This window comes from Heliangelus exortis, chromosome 11, assembly GCF_036169615.1.
Source record: "Heliangelus exortis chromosome 11, bHelExo1.hap1, whole genome shotgun sequence".
In the NCBI taxonomy this organism is placed as follows: domain Eukaryota; kingdom Metazoa; phylum Chordata; class Aves; order Apodiformes; family Trochilidae; genus Heliangelus; species Heliangelus exortis.
Window position 1 is genome coordinate 11,984,153 of NC_092432.1, and position 22,433 is coordinate 12,006,585.

At 48.7% G+C, this 22,433-nt stretch overlaps 1 protein-coding gene and 1 long non-coding RNA gene across 4 annotated transcripts in view; both read left to right on the forward strand.

The window, feature by feature from the left end:
- HCN4 (hyperpolarization activated cyclic nucleotide gated potassium channel 4) overlaps positions 1-9,756 on the forward strand; it is a 99,936-nt gene extending 90,180 nt beyond the window's left edge. Inside the window, exon 8 of the mRNA XM_071754600.1 lies at positions 7,099-9,756. Coding sequence (XP_071610701.1) covers positions 7,099-8,654 — 1,556 coding nt within the window. The 3' untranslated portion in view covers positions 8,655-9,756. The remainder of the gene's footprint in view (positions 1-7,098) is intronic.
- A 7,160-nt stretch (positions 9,757-16,916) lies between these two features.
- LOC139800963 (uncharacterized) lies at positions 16,917-20,013 on the forward strand. Of its 3 annotated transcripts, XR_011728015.1 has the most exons (5): positions 16,917-17,259; positions 17,385-17,518; positions 18,007-18,103; positions 18,552-18,656; positions 19,957-20,013. It is a non-coding gene; the product is annotated as an uncharacterized lncRNA (long non-coding RNA). The 3 variants fall into 3 exon arrangements; XR_011728014.1 differs by lacking the exon at positions 16,917-17,259 and having other exon boundaries at positions 17,364-17,518; XR_011728016.1 differs by lacking the exon at positions 16,917-17,259 and having other exon boundaries at positions 17,364-17,518; positions 18,010-18,103.
- Positions 20,014-22,433: the final 2,420 nt, after the last annotated feature.

Below are 22,433 nucleotides of genomic sequence, written 5' to 3' on the forward strand. Positions count from 1 at the left end.
AGTTTATCCCATCCCATCTCTGCCCTGCAGGGTGCAAGTTCTCTGGAAAAGTTTGGTGTTCCTGGCAGGACTCAGTAGTACCACAGATGGATAGCAGGCTGGCTGGCAGACATAAAGCAGAAACACAAGAGTTGTGGGATTTGTAAGAGATAAAATGTGTTTGTGCCCCATCTCTGTGGATCCTCCAAGTTACTGCATTCCCTTTAGCTACATCCACAGCTCTTTGCTATCTTCATCAAAGTAAAACACCCACTCAGATAAGGTTTTACCATTCCAACACCTTTTAAAGTTATTTTCAGTCTCTTCAATTACATGAAATAGGACCTGCTTATCAACCACACTTCTTGACTCAGGGGAATTTTCCTGCCTTGAAGGCAGTCCAGGAGCTCTCTGCAACCAGACCACACAGCAAAGCACACAATAGACAGAAAAGCAGTGCCAGAATGTCCAGAGTCTTTCAGATCTGCCCCTGCCACAGCTGTCAGCTCCAGCAGGGCACAGTGAATTGAGTGCAGGAGCTTTGGCTCCAGACAAGCACTTCTGCCACTTGAGGAGAAGGCAGCTCTTTGGCTGCAGTTTCCAGCAATAAGTCACAGCCAGGACACCATGCTTCAAGCAGCACAGAACATCACAGGCACTCCAGAATTACACAGATCTGACACTCATTTGTTAATATGCACAAATGCTCTACATAGCTATATATATTAATTTATTTTATTTTCTGCAAAGCTCTGTATGATGGTCAAATCAGTAAAGACTGAGGGGGAAAAGCTTCATTTATTTTAAGCTGAGGGGGAAAAGCTTCATTTATTTTAAGCTTTGTTTACCTGTCATGAGATTCCTCAGATAACATTATCACTGTGTATCACTTGACCTGCAGCAGTTTGGCTCAGTTAAATGTTATGTTATGTCTGTTAAAAGAGATGTCACATATTTTGAAAAATACCCATTTGATTTATGGGAGAGGAGATGCAGTCAGTGCTAGGCCTGAGCTGTACAAGGGAGGGAAGACCTCCACTTGGGAAGACAGGGAATTGTCCATTTTTCAATCTTTGAACTCTATATTGTTTGTTAAGATGGTGATAAGACAACAGATTCCATTAACCTCCCCGGTACAACAGGCTCTGCACTGCTATATCTTACTTCCCTTTCAGCTTCCCTGCAATAAACCCCCCCATATCCAGGTGTAACTCCCCAGTAGCTTGCAGAGGACAGAGAAGGGGAGAAGGAGATGTTGTTATACTGTAATTGTACCATCACAGTCAGGATACAGCTATAACAAGAGAGGAAGGGAACTGCAGCCTCCAGGTAGGTGCTGCCTTGGATGTATCATGGCAGAAGAGCAGATAAGTGGCACCTACTGCAGAGCAGCTCACCAAGACCTGCACAGCCCATATGAAATGTATCCACACAGACAGGCCCTCCAGAAGGTTAATCTGCATTAGTTTCTAGAGCAGATTTGTTAAGTGCACTGAACTCCTCTGTGGTTACCCTTAGAGCTGATCCAGCTGGCTTGGCTTTGCTGCCAAGAGCTACTTCAATTCAGAGCAGAAACCTTAACATGACAATTCAAGCAGTTCAGTGGGGGTTTACTTAGTTTTGAGAGAATGTCAGGGTTGAACAGGAAAAGAGCACCTGTACTGGGAGTTAAGAACTATTCTGAAATCTCTGTTCCAGCTGATTTCCCTGTATATGCAAAATCTAAGACAGTGGCAAGAGCTGATGCAGTGAGACCTGACCAGCACAGTCCCAGAGCAGAAGAGTTCCCCAGGGCACCAAAGCAGCTGTAGAAAACTTCCAGTTCTTCAGTACATCCAGGGTTTCTTTGCCTGCAGGTGCCAGTTGAGGTGTTACCCCTCTGGGGACAGTATCAGGATGCTAAATTACCACAGCACATCATCTCAGGACACAAGTAACTCAGAGGCAAAGAGCACAGGGAAAGCTGCAGAGTGCTTGGAGCCCTTTGCTGCAACCACTGACCCAAGCAGAGAGCTCAGCACCCACTCCTCTGAATAATAAGAAGCAGAGACCTGAAAGAAGTAACCAGAGGGCAGCCACTTTGACAGCAGGCCAGGGCACAAGCCAGCCTAATAAAGTGAGATTATTTCAACTACATGCAAATTCAGAAAGCAATTGAGTGACCTGAATTCTTAAACTGCAGTCAGTGGGCTTAGACAGAGCTGAAAAGAGAAATTAACAGAAAGTCACAGCTAATTTCCCCAGTGTCCGTGCAGAATTTTAACAAGAGAAAGCTAATTTTGATTATTTGATAGAATTATTGTTGAGTGCTGGCTCCTTTTATGAAATCACATGAGCCTTTCTCCCTGTTCTTTTGTGTGGTATCTACAGTTGAGGAAAATCTGACTTTGCAATTCTTTATTACAGGAGCAACATCTGGTTGCTTAGTTTCCATAATCTTACATACCTCACTGCACTTCAAAGCACCAGGAGCTTTGCTAGGAACATCTTCTAGGCTCTAAATATCTCCCCTTCCTTTCCCTGTATTCAGCCCATTTGTTGCATTGAGGAAAACAGGGAGTTTTTAGAACCCAGAGCACTCTATTGATTATTTTGTGTCTGTCTTTGTGCTTGGACCTGTACAAAGATAACAAAAGTCAGTTGTGGCACAGAGACCTTTTAATCTAAGTCCTTTAACTGCCTGTGCTCCTGTCCTTCAGCCATGCTCATGGGCACATCCGGCCCCACTGGAGCTGCCCAGTCCTCTTTCCATCAGGTTGTCACACACCTGCAGAAACCCAGTTCACCTTCTTGCTGCTCTGTAGCAAGTGAGGGGCCTTGAGCCACCTCAGAGTCAGCAAGAGTGGGGAACTGGTGGATGAGATGGCTCTGGATGGCTCCTCTGCCAGCTCTGCAGCATCACAGTAAATCTGGGGAGTGCTTTTGGGTTTAAGAGAAACGCTTGGGTGGATCTTACTGCCTTATGCGTTGCTCAGGGCTGTAATTTGTGTGGGATAAACAACACAGAAGGAGAAACTCCACAACATGCAGCCTCCTCCTGTGCTTCAGTGAGTAGGCTGGAGGGGAATCAGGCATCTCTTTTACTCTTTCATCATCATTAGGCTTCTATCTGGCTTAGCAAGAACCCAGGACTCTGTTGTGGGTCACCGAGGGTAGCTGGGAGCTGCAGAACATCATTTCAGTTCTGGTTGCACAGGACCAAACTAATCAGCCTCTCAGTACTTTGGTTGCTGACTTTTTTGCTCTCCTTTTTGAGGCAGGTGATGCAGCAATAAATGGAGAGCAGGAAAAATGAATTTGAAACTGAAGCAATTTCATGTAAAAGATGAAAGGGAGAAATAATCTTGGAACCACCAGCTCAAGCAGACTTAGTCCTACTGCCTCATTCCACTCTTGCCTTACATTTCATGCAGGACCTGGCAGGAAGATGTCTTTGTCCCAGCAGGGCTGTGCTGTGTGCCTCTTGTCATCTAGTACTGGTTGGAAGGAGGATTTTCTTCAGAGGAACTAACAAGACTTAACACTGGTGTGTGGAAACATCATGTAGATGATGCAGCTATTTAGAGTGGTGCAACCAATTAATTTTTCAGTTTGCTAACCAATAACAATTTTGAAAATTTATTTTTGAAAAATTCCTCTCCCCTTCAGTAATTGAAGTATCCAGTCATTTAAAAAATGCTCTGGAGCAGAAATTTAAGACTTTCTCGGCATAATAGAAAAGAAAAAATAGATTTGATGGAATAGCTGATAAAGGTTAAAAATAAAAACCAGAGAAGTGTTACATCAATATCAAAAGAGAAAGAAATGTTCTGTTTTAAAGCTAACAAAAATGCTCACTCCAAGGTTTTGTGGAAGTATGTTCTCAATTTGACACAAATTTAAGGAGCTTTGATCAAACCATTTCCAGAGAATAGTTTGCATGTTTGGTAAGTGTTAGAGTATTCTTTATTTAGTTCTCTGCCAAGGAAACCAGACTCTGCCATTCATCTTTTTCTGTGTCACCAAGAGTTCCAGTTATGAAAACATCAGTCCCCTCCATCCATCCATCCATCCATCCGTCCATCCATCCATGCTGCTCTGATTAACATTGCTCTGGGTCCTCATTTGAATTGAGGGCAGCATTGGAAGCTGCAGACTATTCAAGCACAGACAAGGAAATCAGAAGCCAGACAGGTGACATGGAATTAGAGGAGTGAGATGAGGTGGAATGGTGAAAACACAGAGTAGTTGCTGGGACCGAGCTTTTCGGGAAGCTGTGTGAACAGAATCTCCTCCTTCTCCTTCTTCTGCTTCTCCTGGTTCTTCCCCAGCCTGGTTTTGCTACAGTCTGTTTTCAGGTAAGCAAATGTTGGAGGGCAGCTTTTCAGCCTGTCTGCTTTGCACTCAGCATGGCCTCTCCCATCCGTGTCCTGACCTTGCAGTTGTGCAGGACAGCTACTTGTTCCTCATGCTGGGATTTGTACCTTCAACTCCAGCAAGGGGAGGATCACAAACCTGCAGTGTGAATCCCTCTTTAGCTCAAGTGTGCAGGCCAGGTTCTTTTTTAACCTGTCAGTTTTATTTAGATAGGTGGTTTCTTCCTTCCAGGCTTGGAACAGTTTTCTGTTTCTGTTTAGGCAGCAATTTGTGATCTCATTTGTTTGTGAGTGCATATGTGACTCCAGGTGGAAATTACTGTCTGTCTGTGCAGCCTGACCCTCTGCTACATTTGCTCCCTGTTACTGTATTTTCAGTGCAAAAATGCTCTTAAATTTAAAGGTGACATTCATGGTTCCTCTGGTGTGCCTGGCTTCATGAAGGGCAGGCAGAACCAGGACCTGTCTGTTTCAGGGATATCAGCTGCTGCCTCTTCCAGTCCAGTTCCTATAAATCAGTATCAAATCACCTCTGAGAGAAGCTGAATACTTCGCACTTATTCAATGATGTTTTTCAAGACAGATTCTTGTGGATGTTTTCTGTATCTTTTCATGCTTTGCATCTGCACTCTAGAACTAAAACATCATTTTTGGATGCTTTCCTAGCATTTTATGTGGTGGTGCCTACTATCTCCCTTACACTTCACAGTTTCCTCCTCGTTTGTGCAATAATTCTTTCACCTTTTTCTGGTGGTAGATTAGGTACTTAGCTAGTTATATTCAAGACTCTACCATTTCAGAATTACTTTTTAGGACACCAGGATACCAGCTACACACTTCAGAGAGACACTCACATTCTTTGCTGCCAGATTTTTGATTTTACATTTGGCCAGTTAGAGGCATGTCCTTCAACTCTGAGTCTTTCATCTGTTGCAGATGAAAAAAGTACATTATACACTAAAACAAACAAACAAACAAAAAAACCCCAACAATCTGGATGTCATCTTTGCACAGAGATATACCCGCATCTGTACACAGAGATCTGAGATTTGGCTGGTATAGCTTTGGAAGGAAATTCCTCAGAAATCTGTTTGGGAACTACTACCCAACGTGGCAAGTCAACTCTTAACCATTCCTTCTTGGAAACTCTCAGCTGACCAGTTTTAAACTAGAATGCTGCATGGGACAAATGAAATATCATATTATGGACTTAGTTGGTAATATCAGTGGCCGTCTCACCTTGAAAATTGTGAGTTCATGGAAGTGTGAAAATAAGCTTAATGGGTAAGCCCTCGTTTGCAGGAAACCTAATTGACCTGAGCCGTGCTGCCAGCCTTTAAGTCTTAAAGCACATTATGATTTGGGGTTAAAATACAAAAGAAGAGGTCCTTCCACATCCAGGCCTCCCTTCTATACCTGCTGCTGCCTCATGTTCTGTAAATTCACAGGTGAAAGGGCATCACTGGCAGCATCTCATCCCTCTGCCTTGAGTGGTTCTTTCAGAGTGCATCCCTCTGGTGCCAGGTGAAGTCTCAGGCCAGACAAATTCATTCCACCACATTTTTCCTGCCCATTGAAAAGGCAAAGCTCTGAGCTAATGTTTTGCTGCAGGCTAGGAATAGTCCAGCTGGAGCATGACATTTGCTAGCCCGTGGTTTCCTGAAAGCTGGGGCTGAAAGGACATGGCCAAATAAGCTGCAGCATGTCTGAGAGCTTGCTTTTTGACCACCTCAGCTTTTCCAGCATGTGAAGTCCTCCTTATTCACAGAGAAATTTCCTACCACTAGAAACACATACTTGACTTCAGAGTGAACGACTTGCAGGAGGCAGAGGAGGAAAAGGTGTCCCTGGAGAGTAGCTGAAGACTCAGGATCACAGAATCACAGAATTATCAGAGTTGGAAGGGACCTCTGGAGGTCATATAGTCCCAACTCTCCCACTAAAGCAAGATCACCTAGACCACATTACACAGGGTGGCATCCAGGTGGGTTTTCATTATCTTCAGAGAATGGGACCCTACAACTTCCCTGGGCAGCCTGGGCCTTCTCATCCTCATAGTAAAAAAGTTTTTTCTTAGGCTTAGATGGAACTTCCCGTGTTCCAGCTTGTGCTCATTTCCCCTTGTCCTGTAATTGGGAACTACTGGGAAGGGTTTGGCTCCATCCTCCTTGCACCCACCCTTTGGATACTTGTAGGCATTAACAAGGTGTTCTCTTCTCCAGGGTAGAGTCCCAGCTCTCTCAGCCTTACCTCATAAGACAGGTGGTCCAATCTGCCAGTCATCTTTGTTGCCCCACCACTGGACTCTCTCCAGTAGTTCACTGAAGGATACTTCACCGGACTTACATTTTTGAGGTTTTTCTTTTCAAACACACACACAAACACAAATGTTAGCTTTTGGCTTTATTCTCATTTTCTCATGGAAGTTCAGGTAATGAGGTGCAAAATGGGAACTTTTCCAGATTCATAAGCTTTGCTACAGTCTGCTAAAGTGGCAAAAGTGGCTTTACTGTCTAACCAAGAATATGTGTCCTGTCAGGCACATTTTTACAGGATCTTGACATTTGTTGGTCATACCACAAAAGCAGAAGGTGTGATGTTTGTCATCTTGTTGCTGGAGCAGAGAGACTGTACACAGATCCCACAATGACAGTGGAGGGGGGGGAGCAGTGCCAAAAATTGGAGGAGAGTCTGTCAGGAAACTTTGAGGAAGCTTCCCATGCTTTGAGATAGGAGAGTGACTCTCTCTTTACTCTTTCTGCAGGCAAGAAAAATTCCATTCTGCTGCATAAAGTCCAGCACGACCTCAATTCAGGTGTTTTCAACTACCAGGAGAATGAGATCATCCAGCAGATTGTGCAGCACGACAGAGAGATGGCACACTGTGCTCACAACGTCCAGGCTGCTGCCGCCGCCGCGTCCACCCCCACCCCTGTCATCTGGACACCCCTGATCCAGGCACCCCTGCAGGCTGCAGCAGCCACCACCTCTGTTGCTATAGCTCTGACCCACCACCCTCGCCTCCCGACAACCATCTTCCGGCCCCCAGTGTCCGTCCTGGGGTCCTTGGGACAGCAATCCAACCAGACCCCAGGACAGCTGAAAAGGCTTCAGTCCCTAATTCCATCGGCTGGGCCTTCTGCTGTCGGCTCTCCCTCCAGTACTCCATCCCAGCTGCATACACCAGGAGCAGAAACCCCTTCGTCCTCCTCCTTCCACATCCAGCAGCTTGCAGGATTCTCAGCTGCCACCAGCTTAGGCCAGTTCCAGGTGGGATCCCCTCCAGGTGGCTCAAGCCAGCCAGCTCTGAGCGGAGGAGCCTCGGTGGGGCTGGGCCAGTTCCAACACACACCTTCTGGGTCACCCTTGGGTGCAGCTCAGCCCACGCAGCAGCAGCAGCAGCAGCCACCAGCCCTTTCCAGCAGTGGCTTTGGGCACTTCCAGCAAGCCACAAGTAGCTCCCCATCAACATCACTCACCCAGCTCTCATCAAATTCACCCCCCAGTCTTCTCAACCAGTTCCAGTCCACTACAAGACCACTGCAGGGGGGACAGTTACAGCAGCTCTCGGGCAGCGGGACTTTGGGGGGAATTAACCACTTCCAGTCCCCTCCTTATTCCAATTCTCCGTCCTCCAGCCTAAGCCAGCTGGCACAGGCCTCTGGTGGGCCGTCCTCAGGCCTGTGCCAAACACATCCAAGTGCATTAGGATCTTTAACTGGAACGATAGCCCAGCTCCACCAGGAACGGCCACCTTTTGCCTCCATGTCTCCACTACAGCAGTCTGGCGTCGCTTCTCCCTGTTACACCCCTTCTGGCCTTAGCCCTCCTAGTCAGAGCCCAGTGGCAACAAGAACTTTTCAGTGTGGCCCTCCTGGGGCCTCAGGCTCTCACGGATCTTTGCTCCTGCCTCCGACCTCCAGCCCACCTCCACAGAACCTGCAGTCCAAGAGCATGCCGCCAGTGCCACCAGGACGGCTGAACCAGGACGTCAAGTTGATTTCTGCTTCCCAGCCATCTTTGCCCCAAGAGCTGGCTCAGGCACTGAGCCAAAGTTCTCCTCATTCCTCTGGAGAATCTGTTTCCAGCTTCTCTCCTTTTCCTGGCGGAGGTACGGGACTTCTCGGGAAGCCTTGCAGCTCCATTCCTGGGTGTGTGACTTTGCCACGTCAGATGTCCTCAGGTTCTTTACCGCATCCCTTGGTGTTCGGGGCCGGCGCCGCGGGTGCTGCTGCTCTGACTGCTGGCGGGCGGAAAGGATCCATAGTGCTCACGGGGGATCTGGAACCTGTCAGATCCAAACTGCCCTCCAATTTGTGAGGACTCCTTCCTTCTGAGAGATGGTTCTGTCAGCCGTGCTATTCGGTTCCTGGTTAGACTTTAATGGATCATTTTTTCCTTTTCTTGCTCCCTGCCCCCTCTTTTTTCTCCATTTCTATTGTTTAGGTTTAACTGTGATTAGGAGCAAACAAAAACACATGAAAAACGACAACAACAAAAAAAAGAGAAGATAACCAGGTATTCTTAGAGCTATAGATTTTTGGTCACTTGATTTTATAGAATATTTTAATACGTGGAACAAAAGGATATGAGCAAATTTAATCCAACGAGGTAATGCACAGATAAGGTGTGTGCCTGAGCTGGAACATATGAATGATCAGCCATAGAAGCTACCAAAAAAGGTTTTCCTGTTGAGACAAAGATCTGAGGTTGACCATGGTTAACTGAGGTTATGTGGGCCATAAAAGGGAACAGACCTGTAGGGGATCAGGCCTGTAGCTGGTGTTTTCAGGACATCTCTGGTTGGCCTCAGCTTCACGTTGCTTTGCTTTTGCACCCTCTGTGAACCTGGCCCACAGCACCCAGTTCCAGGGGCACTTGGATGGCTCTCTGTGCACACCAGGAAGCTTCACTCCTCCCAGGTTTTCTCCTGTGAGCAGCAGGTTGCAGAGGAAGCAAGAAGAGGGGTGAGTTTCATTAATGCCGTCCCCTCTTGGGATTCCAGAATGGCTGAGTTTTCATTTGGACTCCATCTGAAGAAGAAAAAAGGTAACCAGGAGATGGACAGGCCTGACTTCAGATGCTTGTCTCTTTCTTATTCCATTGATGCTCTAGTGGGAACAAGAAGCAATCCCTTGGAAGTCACAAGGAGGGCAGTGAATACCCCTTCTGTATCTTTGTAGGTATCACAGACCTGGGTTGTGGGAGAAGTCCTGTGTCTCTGTCAGCATTACAGCAGAAGCTTCAAGTTCTCCATGGTCTGGAAAGCAAATGTGCTGCCTTCCAGTTTGGGGCATACAAGGCAAGGGGAGGGATGAAGGAAGAGGCAGCACTTTAACGCTCCCTCTCTCATTTGAATGTCTCAGTGTCCACGGGCTGACTGCTTTGAAGAGAACTGAGTAGCAAAAGATTGAGAAGTGGGGTGCAGACTTCTTCCTCCCTCCCAGACCTCTTCCTCCTTAGCCAAGGGGAGTGTAAGCTTTGAGGCATCCAGGGTAGTGCCCACCCAAGAATCCTCCAGATCTGCAATTAATGTTGATGCCATTCAACCAAATTTGGCCAGCCATGGTCCATGCTTCTCCTCTTATGGGGGAACTGAAATCTTTTGCTTGATTTCACCAGCAATAACAAGCCTGCACCTGATAGGCTTTGGTCTCACCCTGCAGTTGCAGCATCACTGAACACATCTGGGGCCTGGCAGGTACCTTCAGCTGGATTTCTTGGGCTCCCCTGATTTAAGGCAGTCAAAGTGGGATGAAGACAGTAAGGGGCCATTGGGTGCACACAGCACTGAGAAGCTGCAGCCTTTACCTCTAGAATAAATGTCTCATTTTCATTTACTTCGATCCTTTTCTTTCTCTTTTGTTTTTTCTTAGGCCAAGAGGTTTCTCTGGCCACCTCACTGTAAAGAGTCAGGTGCTCAATTTTTCTAACACGTTAGAAACACGTCCAGCCTCCCTCTCTTTCTAGATATCATGGGGTCCCTCCAGCCCTCAGAGGGGAAAGCAGGACTTCATGCAGCAGTGCCAAAAAACTTACCACACAAATGATACAGGTCCATATGATTCCCTCTCTTGCCTCCTCCCACCCCCAACTTCACCCAAAACACTGACAGTTGTTTTTTATACCGAGTTGTTTGCAAACCTCTTGACATGTGCCTGTGTCTTGAATGTTGCAGCAAGCATTCCTGGGCACTCCTGCTTCAACGTGCTTTGGTGGCTCAGAATTCAGATGTAATCAGCTTTGGTCTTCCTTAAAGGGTCAGGGGAATTCTAGAAATGTTCTTTTTCTACTAACTGCAGACAGCTATATGTGTGTGAGTGTGTGTGATGGCAGGGACACGACTGTGTGTGTGTATAGATTTTATATGTGTCTCTCTATATACACACATGCTTTTATATATATAGTATAGTTATACACATCTGTACTCTATTTATGCACATGCGTAAACACGCACACACACACACACATATTTATATATATATATATCTCCTAGTTTTAAAATACATGTCAGTTTTGATCCTCCTGTAGGACTGATTGGCAGGTGGTAATTATAATATCTAGATCCTGCTTTTCCAAATATGTACAGGTTCATCTTGAAACAGAATCACTTGGCGGAATTGAAGCAGACTCACAGACCCTCTGGTATTTTAAAAGGTATGAGGCAGTTCCTAGAAGGAAGGCTCACAATATCCTTTTCAGTTTTGTATTTATTTTAGCAACCTTTTCCCCCATATGCTAGAGGGCCCCTAGGATGAGCATCTCAGAAGGTTGGGAGCTAAGCTGTTTGGGTCTAGGATATCTAACACAAGTAGGTGGAAAAGGTCTTCAGCCCAGCAACACCAAGCCCTCATGGATGACTGTCCTGTGACTGCTGCATTGGTACTTGAATCTCAACAACCCCTGTGGACACAGACAAATGGAGGTGCACAGAACCCCCTGAGGGCTGTCTCTGGCAGACACGTGTGTCCCATCCACCAGTCTGATGGGCGTCCTTCTCCAGTTGGGTTACTTTGCTTTGTTTCTCATGGGGAGATTGTTTGATTTTCCAGTTCTTAGCAGTGCAGTAGCAAATACTGAGTTATTCTGACTGGACCCCAGTCAACACTAGGCTTGTCTCAGTAGGTGGAACAATATTTATTATTACTATTGTTATTTTTGGTTTTATGTGGGGGGGATGGGAGGGAAGAGTTCTCGGGGTCGGGTTTGCAATATAAAACACACAATAAAAACCTTAGTAAATAAAAATGTGAAAATCCATCCTTCTCTGACTTGCAGTCTGCTTTAAGTGTTGAACTTCAGGCAACGTGAGATGAGGAAAAGCATAAATAGTTGGGTGGCATTTCACTCCTCTCTTTGCTGCTCAACACAGAAAATGCAGGGTGTTGTCTCACTCCCTGGCTGTATTTTCCTCATGTCTTTAGAGCTAGTAAAAGTTTAAAACTTTTGCCTACACTTGAATTTTTAACAATACAAAGAAGAAATCTGGTACTTGTTTTGCACATGTGAATATGCAAATCCTTCCCATTAATGGCAGGTAGAGAAACTCTGGCTGACAAAGTGATCCTTGGAGAAGAGCCTGAAGAGCCCCACGAAAGGAACAGACTTCAGCAACTTGGAATAGAGACTATCATGGAAAATGGACCAAAATTTCAAGGTTTCAGACTGAGCTGGATGCCAAGGTCAGGACCTGATGTATTTTAGGAAAGTAAAACTAGCTGCAACTCTTTCACTTCACTCATCTTTGAGTCTTTGTCCAAACCTGCTTCTAAGAAGTATGCACGGAATTGATGATTTGGGTCAGGAGTTCACACAGGAGCTTTATGTCCTCATGCCCTTTCTTTGGAGCCAGGAAAAGGCAGGGCAAAGCATTCCAGCTGCTGGAGTGTGTCCCATAACCTGTAGCAGCAAGGTGTAGCTGGATAGCATCCTCCTTGCTCCCTCTCCCACAGCGTGTTCTTATCAAGGGCCTCACCTCTGCCTTGATGATAGTCCCACATTCATTTTTCCCTCTCTGAAATCTCATTTCCTTTATATCTTCTCATCTAATCGTTGCGTTTAGCCCCCTGACATTTAAAAAAACCTTGAATTTGCTGACATGTTAACATCTTGTCTTTTCTGATGAGATAAGACCCAGAACCTTCTTTACCAGGACTCCCAATGCCAGAGGTGGAAAAAAATAATATATATATAAAAAAAAAAAGGACCCCAGAGTCGTGAATAAAATCCCTGTTTTGCAGAAAAGGATGCACAGATGCACACACACTCCTCAGCCTCAGTCCAACCTGGACACTCCTTTTCCCTCTTGCTTCTGATGGTAGAAGTAAATGGGACACCCTGTCAACCTCCATCATTTTTCTGCCCTTGTCTGATTGTAAATGAGCAGAGCTGCTGAGAACAGAGTAAACCAAAGATTTTAATCAGAAAATGCCCTTCCCTTGAAACCAGGTAGCTCTGCCCTGGTGGGTGATTTGTCCTGGAGATGCTGTGAGGGAAATTCAGGCAATACATTTGCTTTGCCTTTCAAAATGAATGTTTGTGCCAGGCTTTTTTATTTTTATGTGCCATTGCTGTTACAGAGGAAACAAGGAATTGTGAATCAGTCCTGTCCAATCCAAAATTTATTGTAAAATTACATTTCACAGAAGATTTATGAAATCTTAATGGGTTTATGAAAGGCAGGTCCTGTCTGACTAACCTGATCTACAACAAGATAACTTCCCTAGTGGATAAGGGAAGAGCTGTGGACATTGTCTCTCTGGACTTTAGTAAAGCTTTTGACACTGTCTCTCAAAGCATTCTTCTTCAGACACTTAAGGCACTTGGCTTGGATAAACACACCCTGCATTGGATGAAAAATAGGCTGAATGGTCAGGCTGAAAGAGTGGTGGTGATGGAACTAAATCTGGCTGGTGACCAGTCACAGGTGGTGTCCCCCAGGGTTCAGTGCTGGGGCCTCTTCTCTTTAATATGGATGAGGGGATTGAGTGTACCCTCAGTAAATTTGCAGATGACACCAAACTGGGTGGCTCTGCTGGAGGGTAGGGAAGCCTTTCAGAGGGACTTAGGTTGGACCAATGAGCCAAGGTTAATTGTATGAGGTTTAAGGAGGCCAAATGCCAGGTCTGGCATCTGGGTCATAACAACCCCATGGTGAGCTACAGACCTGGGGAAGTGTAGTTAGAGAGCTGTAAGTTGGAAAGGGACCTGGGGGTATTGGTTGACAGTCAACTGAATATGAGTCAGCAGTGTGCCCAGGTAGCCAAGAAGGCCAATGGCCTCCTGGCTTGTGTTAGGAACTCAGTGACCAGCAGGAATAGGGAGCTGATCATCCCTCTGTACTCAGCTCTGGTGAGGCTGCATCTTGAGTCCTGTGTTCAGTTCTGGGCACCTCACTGTAAGTGTTATGATCCGAGTTATTTTATATTTTGATTGCGAGGAGAATTCAGCCACTACTCATAGACGACGCATGAATTTGCAAAAATAACAAGCTTTATGATTTAAACAAGTTACAAGGATTTATTTTAGGACTTACACAATTAGCTACTTTGGAGAGAAGAGTGGTGGAGAAAAGAAGGGGGGTAATTAAGATGTTATCACCCTGGCCTCTGGCTGTAGTCGGGTGTGTAGGGTCTGTCGCTCCTGCCGCTTCTCTGTCCTGTAGCTGAAGCCGAAGTGCTGAGAGGGGGGGTCTAGAGGAAAGAAGCCGCCACTTCTCCTTCTGGGGTTTTTTATAGAGGAGAAAAGAAGAGGGGTCTCTTTTTTGCATAAGACACAGATACACACAGACTTCCCGGAGATGAGTCATCCTTATCTTTCAGTCTTTTCGGTGTCCTGCTACTTTCATTGTTTTTGTCTCCACCGTGCACCAGGAGGCAACCTGATAAGCACTCAGATAAGAATAGGTGTCTGTCAGGCATATGGTGAGGTAAACATATGTTAATTGACAGAATGTTGTAACATAGCGGGAAGAAATAAAGAAAAAAAGATTGATTCAAGAGACATATTTTGTCTCTTGACAAAGTTTTTACATAAAAGAGGGGCACAGAAGTGCTGGAGGTGTCCAGAGAAGGGCAGCAATGTTCAGGAAGGGCCTGTAGCACAAATCCTGTGAGGAGTGGCTGAGGGAGCTAGGGGTGTTTAGTCTGGAGAAGAGGAGGCTCAGGGGAGACCTTAAGGGCTCTTTAACTGCCTCAAGGGAGGTTGGAGTGAGGAGGGAAACAGCTTCTGAGTTGAACTGTGAGAGGAGCAGAGGAAATAGGAGCTGTGCCAGGGGAGGTTTAGGCTGGATGCTAGGAAACATTTTTTTACTGAGAGGGTTGCCAGGCATTGGAATGGCCCAGGACAGTAGTGGAGTCACCATGCTTGGAGGGATTTAAAAGGCATTTGGACCTGGTCCTTAAAGACGTGGTTGAGAAGTTAGATAATGGTGTTGGTAAAAGGTTGGACTGAATGATCTCAGAGGTCTCCTCGACCCTAAACATTCTGCGATTCTGTAAGTGGGAACCCGGGAGGGGCTGTGCTCACGGCAGCTTTTGTGCCCCCCGCCCCAGGAGTTTCCCACCCCCACCCCCAGGACACGGCCCCTGCCCAGCTGCAGGGCATCAGCCCGAGTGCCCGGCCCGGCTGCTCATGGCCGGGGCTGCTGCGGGGCTCTGCTTTGCAAGCCGGGCTGGACACGGGGGGCTGAGCAGCAGGGGAGGACGAGGGAGGTTTGAATGCGCTGCAGGTCGGAGGGGGGACGGCCTTTCCAGCCAGGGGGGCTCCGGGTGTCCCCGCTCCGAAAGGAGCTGAGCGGGGAAGCCAGCGCTGGGCTGCGCTTTGCTTTGCAGCCTCGGTCACCAGCAAGTCACCGCTGCCCTCCAGTGTCCGTGTCCCGCACTGCCAGAGCTCGAGTCCCAGCAGGTATCGCTTCTCTCCGCCTTCAGACGGGCCACTCGAAACACCGCAGAAATCTCTCCCTTTCTCATCTAGCTTGGTGGCAAAGCAAATGCCCAGCCAGCTCTCTGCACTGACCGTTGTAGCAAGAAACAGCCTTTCGCTTCCAAAGCCAGAGGGCGGGAAGCAAAGGGCAGAGTGTTGGGTTTTTTGGTTTGGTTTTTTTTTTTTTTCTGTATCCACTCTGCCTTGTCTGCATCTCAGATGTGCCCTGTGACACTTCCAGCTTGCGATTCACGCCTCTGCTCCCCGTTTCTCCTCTCCGGCACTTCCACACACACACACACCCCCAGCTCCAGTACGGCTGAGGAGTCCCTGACCAGCTGCAGGGTCATGGCATCCCTTCAGGAGAATTTTGGGGTCCCGTTGCTACCCGAGACCTCGGTGTGGCTGCACAATTTGTTGATCAGAGAGAAAAAATTGACTGCCAAAATACAGGGCTGGGAGCCGGAGGTTCAAAGCAATGCAGCAGCTTGCAGTAGTGTAGGATTTGTTTATAGAGGTCAAGATAAGGATGGTCTAAGGATCCCATGAACATGGGGCACAAGGAGGTGGCTGTCTCAGGGAGAACAGATGATGAGCAGTTTTGAGCCTGGAGTTAGCATGAGAGCAACACTAAGGGTATCGATCACTGCCCTTGAACATCTACAGACAGAGAATTACAGTGAGCAGACAGCGTGGTGACCAAGGCGAGGTGGGTTCTGATTGTGATTCCCGGGCTCTCAGAGGATATTCCTGAGGTGCCGAGGCTGCTGTCTGCCGCTTTTCACAGCCCTTCAACCAACCAAACCCCCAGGACTTGATCCAACTCCGCCGCCGCCCTTCGCCAGGCGGCTCCCGGGCAATAAATGTACTTATTCCCCTTCATCCATCGTTCTAGAGGGCGCTTGGAGCGCTGTCAGGAAAGCAGCCAAGATTTCTTGTTGCTGCGGGCTCTATCCCTGCCCCAGCTCCCCCCGCCCGCCGCCGCCCCCAGAGCCGGGGCTGCCCGCCCGCCCCTCGGCCCCGCCCCTCCCGGCGCCACAGCCAATCGCGGCCCGGGGCAGCGGGGCATGGGTCTATTATATATATACATACATATATATATATATATACAAGTAAAGTATAAAAGTAAATATATAAAAGTAAATAAGGCCATTGCAGAGGGAAGGGCAGCGGTCCTGTGGCCCTGGAGCGGCCGTGAGCGGGCGGGGAGCGGGACGGGATGGGGTGGGAAGTGCCTGGCCAGGACCCGGGCCCCACTTCGGCACGTCCCCGGTGCCCGGAACGAGCCCCTTCCCCCCGGCCTCCTGCCCCCCCTGAGCTGCTCCTGGGGCTGAGAGCAGAGAGGAGGGGGCGAAGGCACGGGGGCCAGGGCAGGGACGGTTGGGTGATCCTGGGACAAATGGGTGATTTCGGACTCGATCCGTCACAGAATCACAGGAGTTGTCCAGGCTCCGTTATTGCACCTCTCCTGTGATTTAGTGTCACAGTCAGGCTGTTCAGTGGCAGCTTCCCTCAGAGACATCCGGGGAAAAAGTAAACCTGTCTGTGGTTTGATGATTCTCATGTAGTCTGCCTCTGAGCGGTGCTGTGGAGCTCCAGCCTTGTGTGCAGTTCTGGGTTGTGCCCTGCAGAGGAAGAAGAGGAAGTGTTGCTGCCCAGCTCGTCTCTGTGCAGCCCCTGAGGACGCAGTGTCCTGGCTGAGTCCCCTCCGTGTCAGAGCCCCGCAGCAGCCCCGGCCGTGAGCAGCCGGGCCGGGCACTCGGGCTGATGCCCTGCAGCTGGGCAGGGGCCGTGTCCTGGGGGTGGGGATGGGAAACTCCTGGGGCGGGGGGCACAAAAGCTGCCGTGAGCACAGCCCCTCCCGGGTTCCCGTTCCTCTTAGCAAACAGCAGCTCTTCTGTGTGGGGCTTGTGGCGTCTTCCTGGCTGCAGTGGCTTTTTCAGAGGGTCATTTTTGGTCTCATGAGGAAAACTGAAGAGCCGGACTCTGCGGAGGGGATGAGGTAAAGAGTGGGACCCGTCAGGGCAAAGGGCAGGAGAGCGATGGGTGCGCAGCGCTGCGCAGTCAGGGATCCGCGGTTCTTCGGGGGCAGGCGGGGGTCGATGGTTGATCTCTGCCCTGGGCAAGACTGGAACTCCAGAGGCGTCAAATGCTGCACGGGTGGCAGTGGAGGGTGCAGCCCCGCCGGGAGCGTCCGGGAGCCCAGAGCAGCAGCGGCCACTTCGCCCTCGTCCGTGCAGGGAGCAGCGGGCACCGAGCGGGTGAGAAAAGCTGTTCCGGGGGTTTGTTCAGGGGTAGTGGTGGGAGAGTGTTGGCAGCACCTTTGGTGTGCTGGGGTCTTTGGCCTGTTGCTGTGTTGCCCGGTGAGAGCACCAACCCTGTAAGGTGGGTGAGAGCACCTGTCTGCTCAATGGAGAGAGAAATGGAGCTGGCAGGTGACCCCTGTAGTCAGGGGAGGTCACTTTCTCCATCCCCCTGCTCTGGCTGGAGGCCTTGTGCTTGTAAGAGCACCTTGGGGTCTTGAGGGCCGCCCTGGCTTCCATGAAGCCCCAGGGAGGGGGTGGGGGCAGGGGCAACTCTGAGGTTCCTCTCCTGCTCGAGGGCAGCAATGTGAGGTTTTCTGGGGGTTGTTGGGATGTTGGCTTGAAGGGGACTAGAGGGTTGGTGTGGAGAGCTTCAGTGTGCGAGAGCATCCTGGTGGGGGGAGTGAGGACTTGTGGGTGCTGATTGTGTCCTCTTGCCTTTGCAGCAGGAGGTGCAGGAGAAGAAAGTGGAGGCCTCCATGGTGTGTGGAAAAAAACATAAAACAAGAGTGAGCAGAGGAAGCCTGGATGAGTGAAGTGGAGGTAGGAGGCCCCATGGTCAAAGGGACCTGACTGTCACACCAGAGCATTGCCAGCATCTTTGCTGCCCTGACCAGCTTTGTGCTGGGTGAGCTCCCTGTAAGCAGGACTGGGGGCTTGGGCCTCTGGCTGTTTTTCCTCTGGTGATGCTGCCCAGAGAAGAGGGGAAAACCTGTAAGGAGGGCAAGAAACACTGTCTCTGTGTTTGGAAGGTAGAAATGGAGGAATTATTATTTAGAGAGGAAGTCAGTGTTTATCTCCCGCTGTGCCTGGGCAGGTGCCTGGAGCAGTGATTTGGAGGGAAGAGCTGTTCTGTGAGGTGGGTTTTTTTGTGGTTGTGATTTTGTCCTGTGAGGAGCTAGGTGTGGAGAGCTTCCATGTGGGGACTGTCCTGGTGCCTCTCTGTCAGGCCAGTGGTGTTGGTGCTGACTGTGTCCCCTTGCCTTTGCAGCAGGAGGTGCTGGAGAAGAAAGAGGAAGCATCCATGGTGTGTTGAAGGAAGCTGGAGGCAAGAGCAAGCAGAGGATCAGAGGAAGCCTGGATGACTGAAGTGGAGGTAAGAGGCTCTCTGGTAAAACATAATTCCTGGTACCTGGGGCTGTGGGCCATCAAAAGATTTCAGTGGTCACTCCTTGTGTATTTTTGCCAGGCCCGTTGGTGTGGAATTTTGGAGCTTTATTGAGCAACAGTGGGAGAGCTGCTGAGGGGTCAAATCTAAGAGGTCTTTGGTACTAAAGCATAGCCATAGTCCAATTGTTTGTGGTGCTGTGGGTAGGTGTCCTTGTGAGGGCTGGGGCCAGCAGAAGTCTTCAGAACTCACTCTGTGATTTTTGAGCCAGACCCGTTGGTGTGGAATTTTTGTACTGTATTGAGTAACAGTGAGAGAGTGGTCAAAGGGTCAAATATTCGAGTCTTTTGGTGTTCAAGCAAAGCCGTAGCTCAATTGTTGCTGGTGCTGTGGGCAGGGTTCTATGTGAAGGTTAGGGCCAGCAAACGTTTTCAGTGGTCACTCTTTGCTTTTTTGAGCTTGGTTCATTTGTGTGGAATTTTGGAGCTGTGTTGAGCAACAGTGAGAGGGTGGCCTTAGGGTTGTATATTCAAGGTTATTGGTACTGAATCAAACCCATAGCCTGATGGTTGCTGACACTTTGGCTATGGTTCCATGTGAGGGGTAGAGCCATTAAGAGTTTTCAGTGGTCACTTGTTGCATTTTTTTGCCAGACACATTTGTGTGGAATTTTGGAGCTGTATTGAGTAGTGAGAGAGTGGCCGAAGAGTTGAATATTTGAGATTTTTGGTATTAAAGCAAACCCGTAGCCTGATTGTTGTTGGTTCTGTGGGTAGGGTTCCATGTGAGGGTTAGGGCTAGCAGAAGTTTTCAGTGGTCATTCTTTGCGTTTTTTTGCCAGCCCTGTTGGTGTGGAATTTTGGAGCCGTATCGAGCTATAGTGGGAGAGCTGCCGAGTGTTGCCTTTTTTTAAAGGCTCGACCCGGTTCCGGAGTGGCACGCGGTTGCTAAGTAACAGACGCCAAGGTGGGATGAGCAGCAAAGAGACTTTATTGAAGCGTGACACGGGTTTATATAGACGTACCTAGGGCTTCAGCACGTCACTTCCGTTGTGTCTCTGGTTGCATGGTATTGGCTATAGGAGGAGGGGCCCTGAATTCCCATTACAACGCGAGATCTTCCGTTCGCCAGGCCCTGTCTCACCCCACCGAGGGGCTGAATCTTCGAGGTTTTTGGTACTAAAGCAAGGCCTTAGCCTGACTGTTGCTGGTGCTGTGGATAGGGTTCCATTTGAGGGTTAGGGCCAACAAAAGTTTCCAGTGGTCACTCTTTGGATTTTTTTTGCCAGGCCCGTTTGTTCGGAATTTTGGAGCTGAATCCCGACACAGTAGAAGAGTGGCTGAGGTGAGGGGGAGCGGTTGTGAACGTTTGAGGCATTAGGAACAAAAGCAAATTTCCCAGAGGGTGGCATTCTTGTCCATCATGTCTCAAAAAAATCCCTCATTTTTTTTCCCCTCACAAGTTGAGGTTGTAGCCAGTCCTTCTGAATTGCCTTCCTATTTAAAGCCTCAGCTAAGGTGAGCTTTTCCGTGAAAGTAAATCTGTTTATTTTGCAAAATCATTAAAATCCTGTGTTACCCGTTATGCTCTGTATAAACCAGGCTAGCCTGATTTTGACAGAATTATCAATAAATACAACATAAACTGAGAAATAGAGCTTCAAGTGGTTATTTTAGAATTATTTGTGATCGCCGGTTTGCTGGCGTCACTCTCCAGGGAACGCCCAGGGGCCTGAGCAGACAAGACCCCACAAGTGGCGTTGCCTTTGCTCAGGGGTGAAGAAATCCACACAGCTTGTCCCAGGAGGATCCTCTCACTTACAGCAGGGACCTCATCCCCTTCCCCTGTCTGTAGAACGTCAGACTGGCCAGGGCTGGCTCCGTTGATCCATCCCCTGCTCTTAACTAACCAGAGGGCTTGCGCTAAATGTTTGTCCCGGTTTTTGAACCTTCCACCACCCCTTGCTTCCAGGGTGCTTTTTACCAGGCCATTATGGCAGAGGCTGCTGCGTGGTAAGGAAGGGGATAGGCCCACTCTGTACTGTGCTCTGTGGCTCAGTCAGCTCTTAGGTTACTTTCCAAATTAGCTCCAGTCTCTGACCCACTCCCCTCTGGGATCCCAGCCTGCCACCAATTTTTCCTTTCTAGGCCCAGATTGGCATTGCAGGCAGCAGCATGAAGTCTGGGATGGGTTTCCAGCCATCCCTGTCCAGTCTCCTGTGGACCTTTCTGCCAGACTCTCCCCAGCTTGTTCAGGGACCCATACAAAAGAGTTTCTTTTCTGAGTGACTCTAGAGAGAGGCTTCACCACGTCACTGTACCATGGAACAGGCATCCTCCAGACACACACAACACCCAAGGCAGCCTCTCTCTTCTCCTTACTGACAGAGGCAGACACAGCTGTTACCTTGTTCACCACATCCACAGGCATGGGGCTGCATCCATCTTGCCAGCTGATTCCCAACAACTGCATCTCTTGACCAAGTCCCTTGACCTTGCTTCTCTCAATGCCAAACCTGCCTTCCAACAGAAGCTGCATCATATTCCTACCTCCTCCAAAGGCTTGCTACCAGGCAAGCTACACAGCTGCCGATTCAGACATTCCTTTGAGTTGGAAGCGACCTCTAGAGGTCATCTAGTCTAAACCCCCCTGCAAGAAGTAGGGACATCCACAACTAGATCATCAGGTTGCTCAGAGCCTCATCAAGCCTCACCTTGAAGAGCTCCAGGATTTAGGCCTCAGCTACCAGTTCAAGAAGGACAGGGAAGTGCTTGAAAGAGTCCAGCGCAGAGCTACTGAGATGATTAAGGGAGTGGAACATCTCCCTTATGAGGAAAGGCTGAGGGAGCTGGGTCTCTTTAGTTTGGAGAAAAGGAGACTGAGGGGTGACCTCATCAATGTTTTCAAATATGTAAGGGGTGAGTGTCAGGGAGATGGAGTTAGGCTTTTCTCAGTGGTGACCAGTGATAGGACAAGGGATAATGGGTGTAAATTGGAGCATAGGAGGTTCAAGTTGAATATCCAAAAAAATTTTTTTACTGTAAGGGTGACGGAGCCCTGGAACAGGCTGCCCAGGGGGGTTGTGGAGTCTCCTTCACTGGAGACATTCAAAACCCGCCTGGACACATTCCTATGCGATGTACTCTAGGTGGCCCTGCTCTGGCAGGGGGGGGTTGGACTAGATGATCTTTCGAGGTCCCTTCCAACCTCTAGGATTCTATGATTCTATGATCCTATGATTGAGAAACTTGTTCCGTTTCTCCGCTACTCTCATGGGAAAGAGCTTTTTTCTAACATCCAGCCTGAATCTACTGTTCTACAGTTGAAAACCATTGCCCCTCATGCTACAAGTACAGACCCTTGCCACCAGTCCTTCTCCAGCCTTCCTGTAAGTCCTCTTCAGATACTGGAAGGTTCCTATTAAGATCCACACTCCCCCAGAAGCTCTGTTTTCCCTTTCCTCCAGCTGGCTGTTGGCAGAGCCCCTCTAATCTCTCAGCTATCTTCCACTGTCAACAGGGGTGGTTATGTAGCTTGCAGTTGCGGCTCAGAATGGGTTTGTTCCAGGACTGTAACACCTTTCACTGAGAGGTTGGTGCAGACATCTTCTGGGACAAGGCTTCTGGTTTGGGGCTCGCAGCCTGCAGTTCATACGCTCAAGCCAGTGCTAGGCTATCTATCCCACCTTCTCCTGGTTGCAAAGGTAGCACCACCACATGTCAGCTCATGGCATGTCCCATCATGCCAGCCAAAGTCCTCTGTACG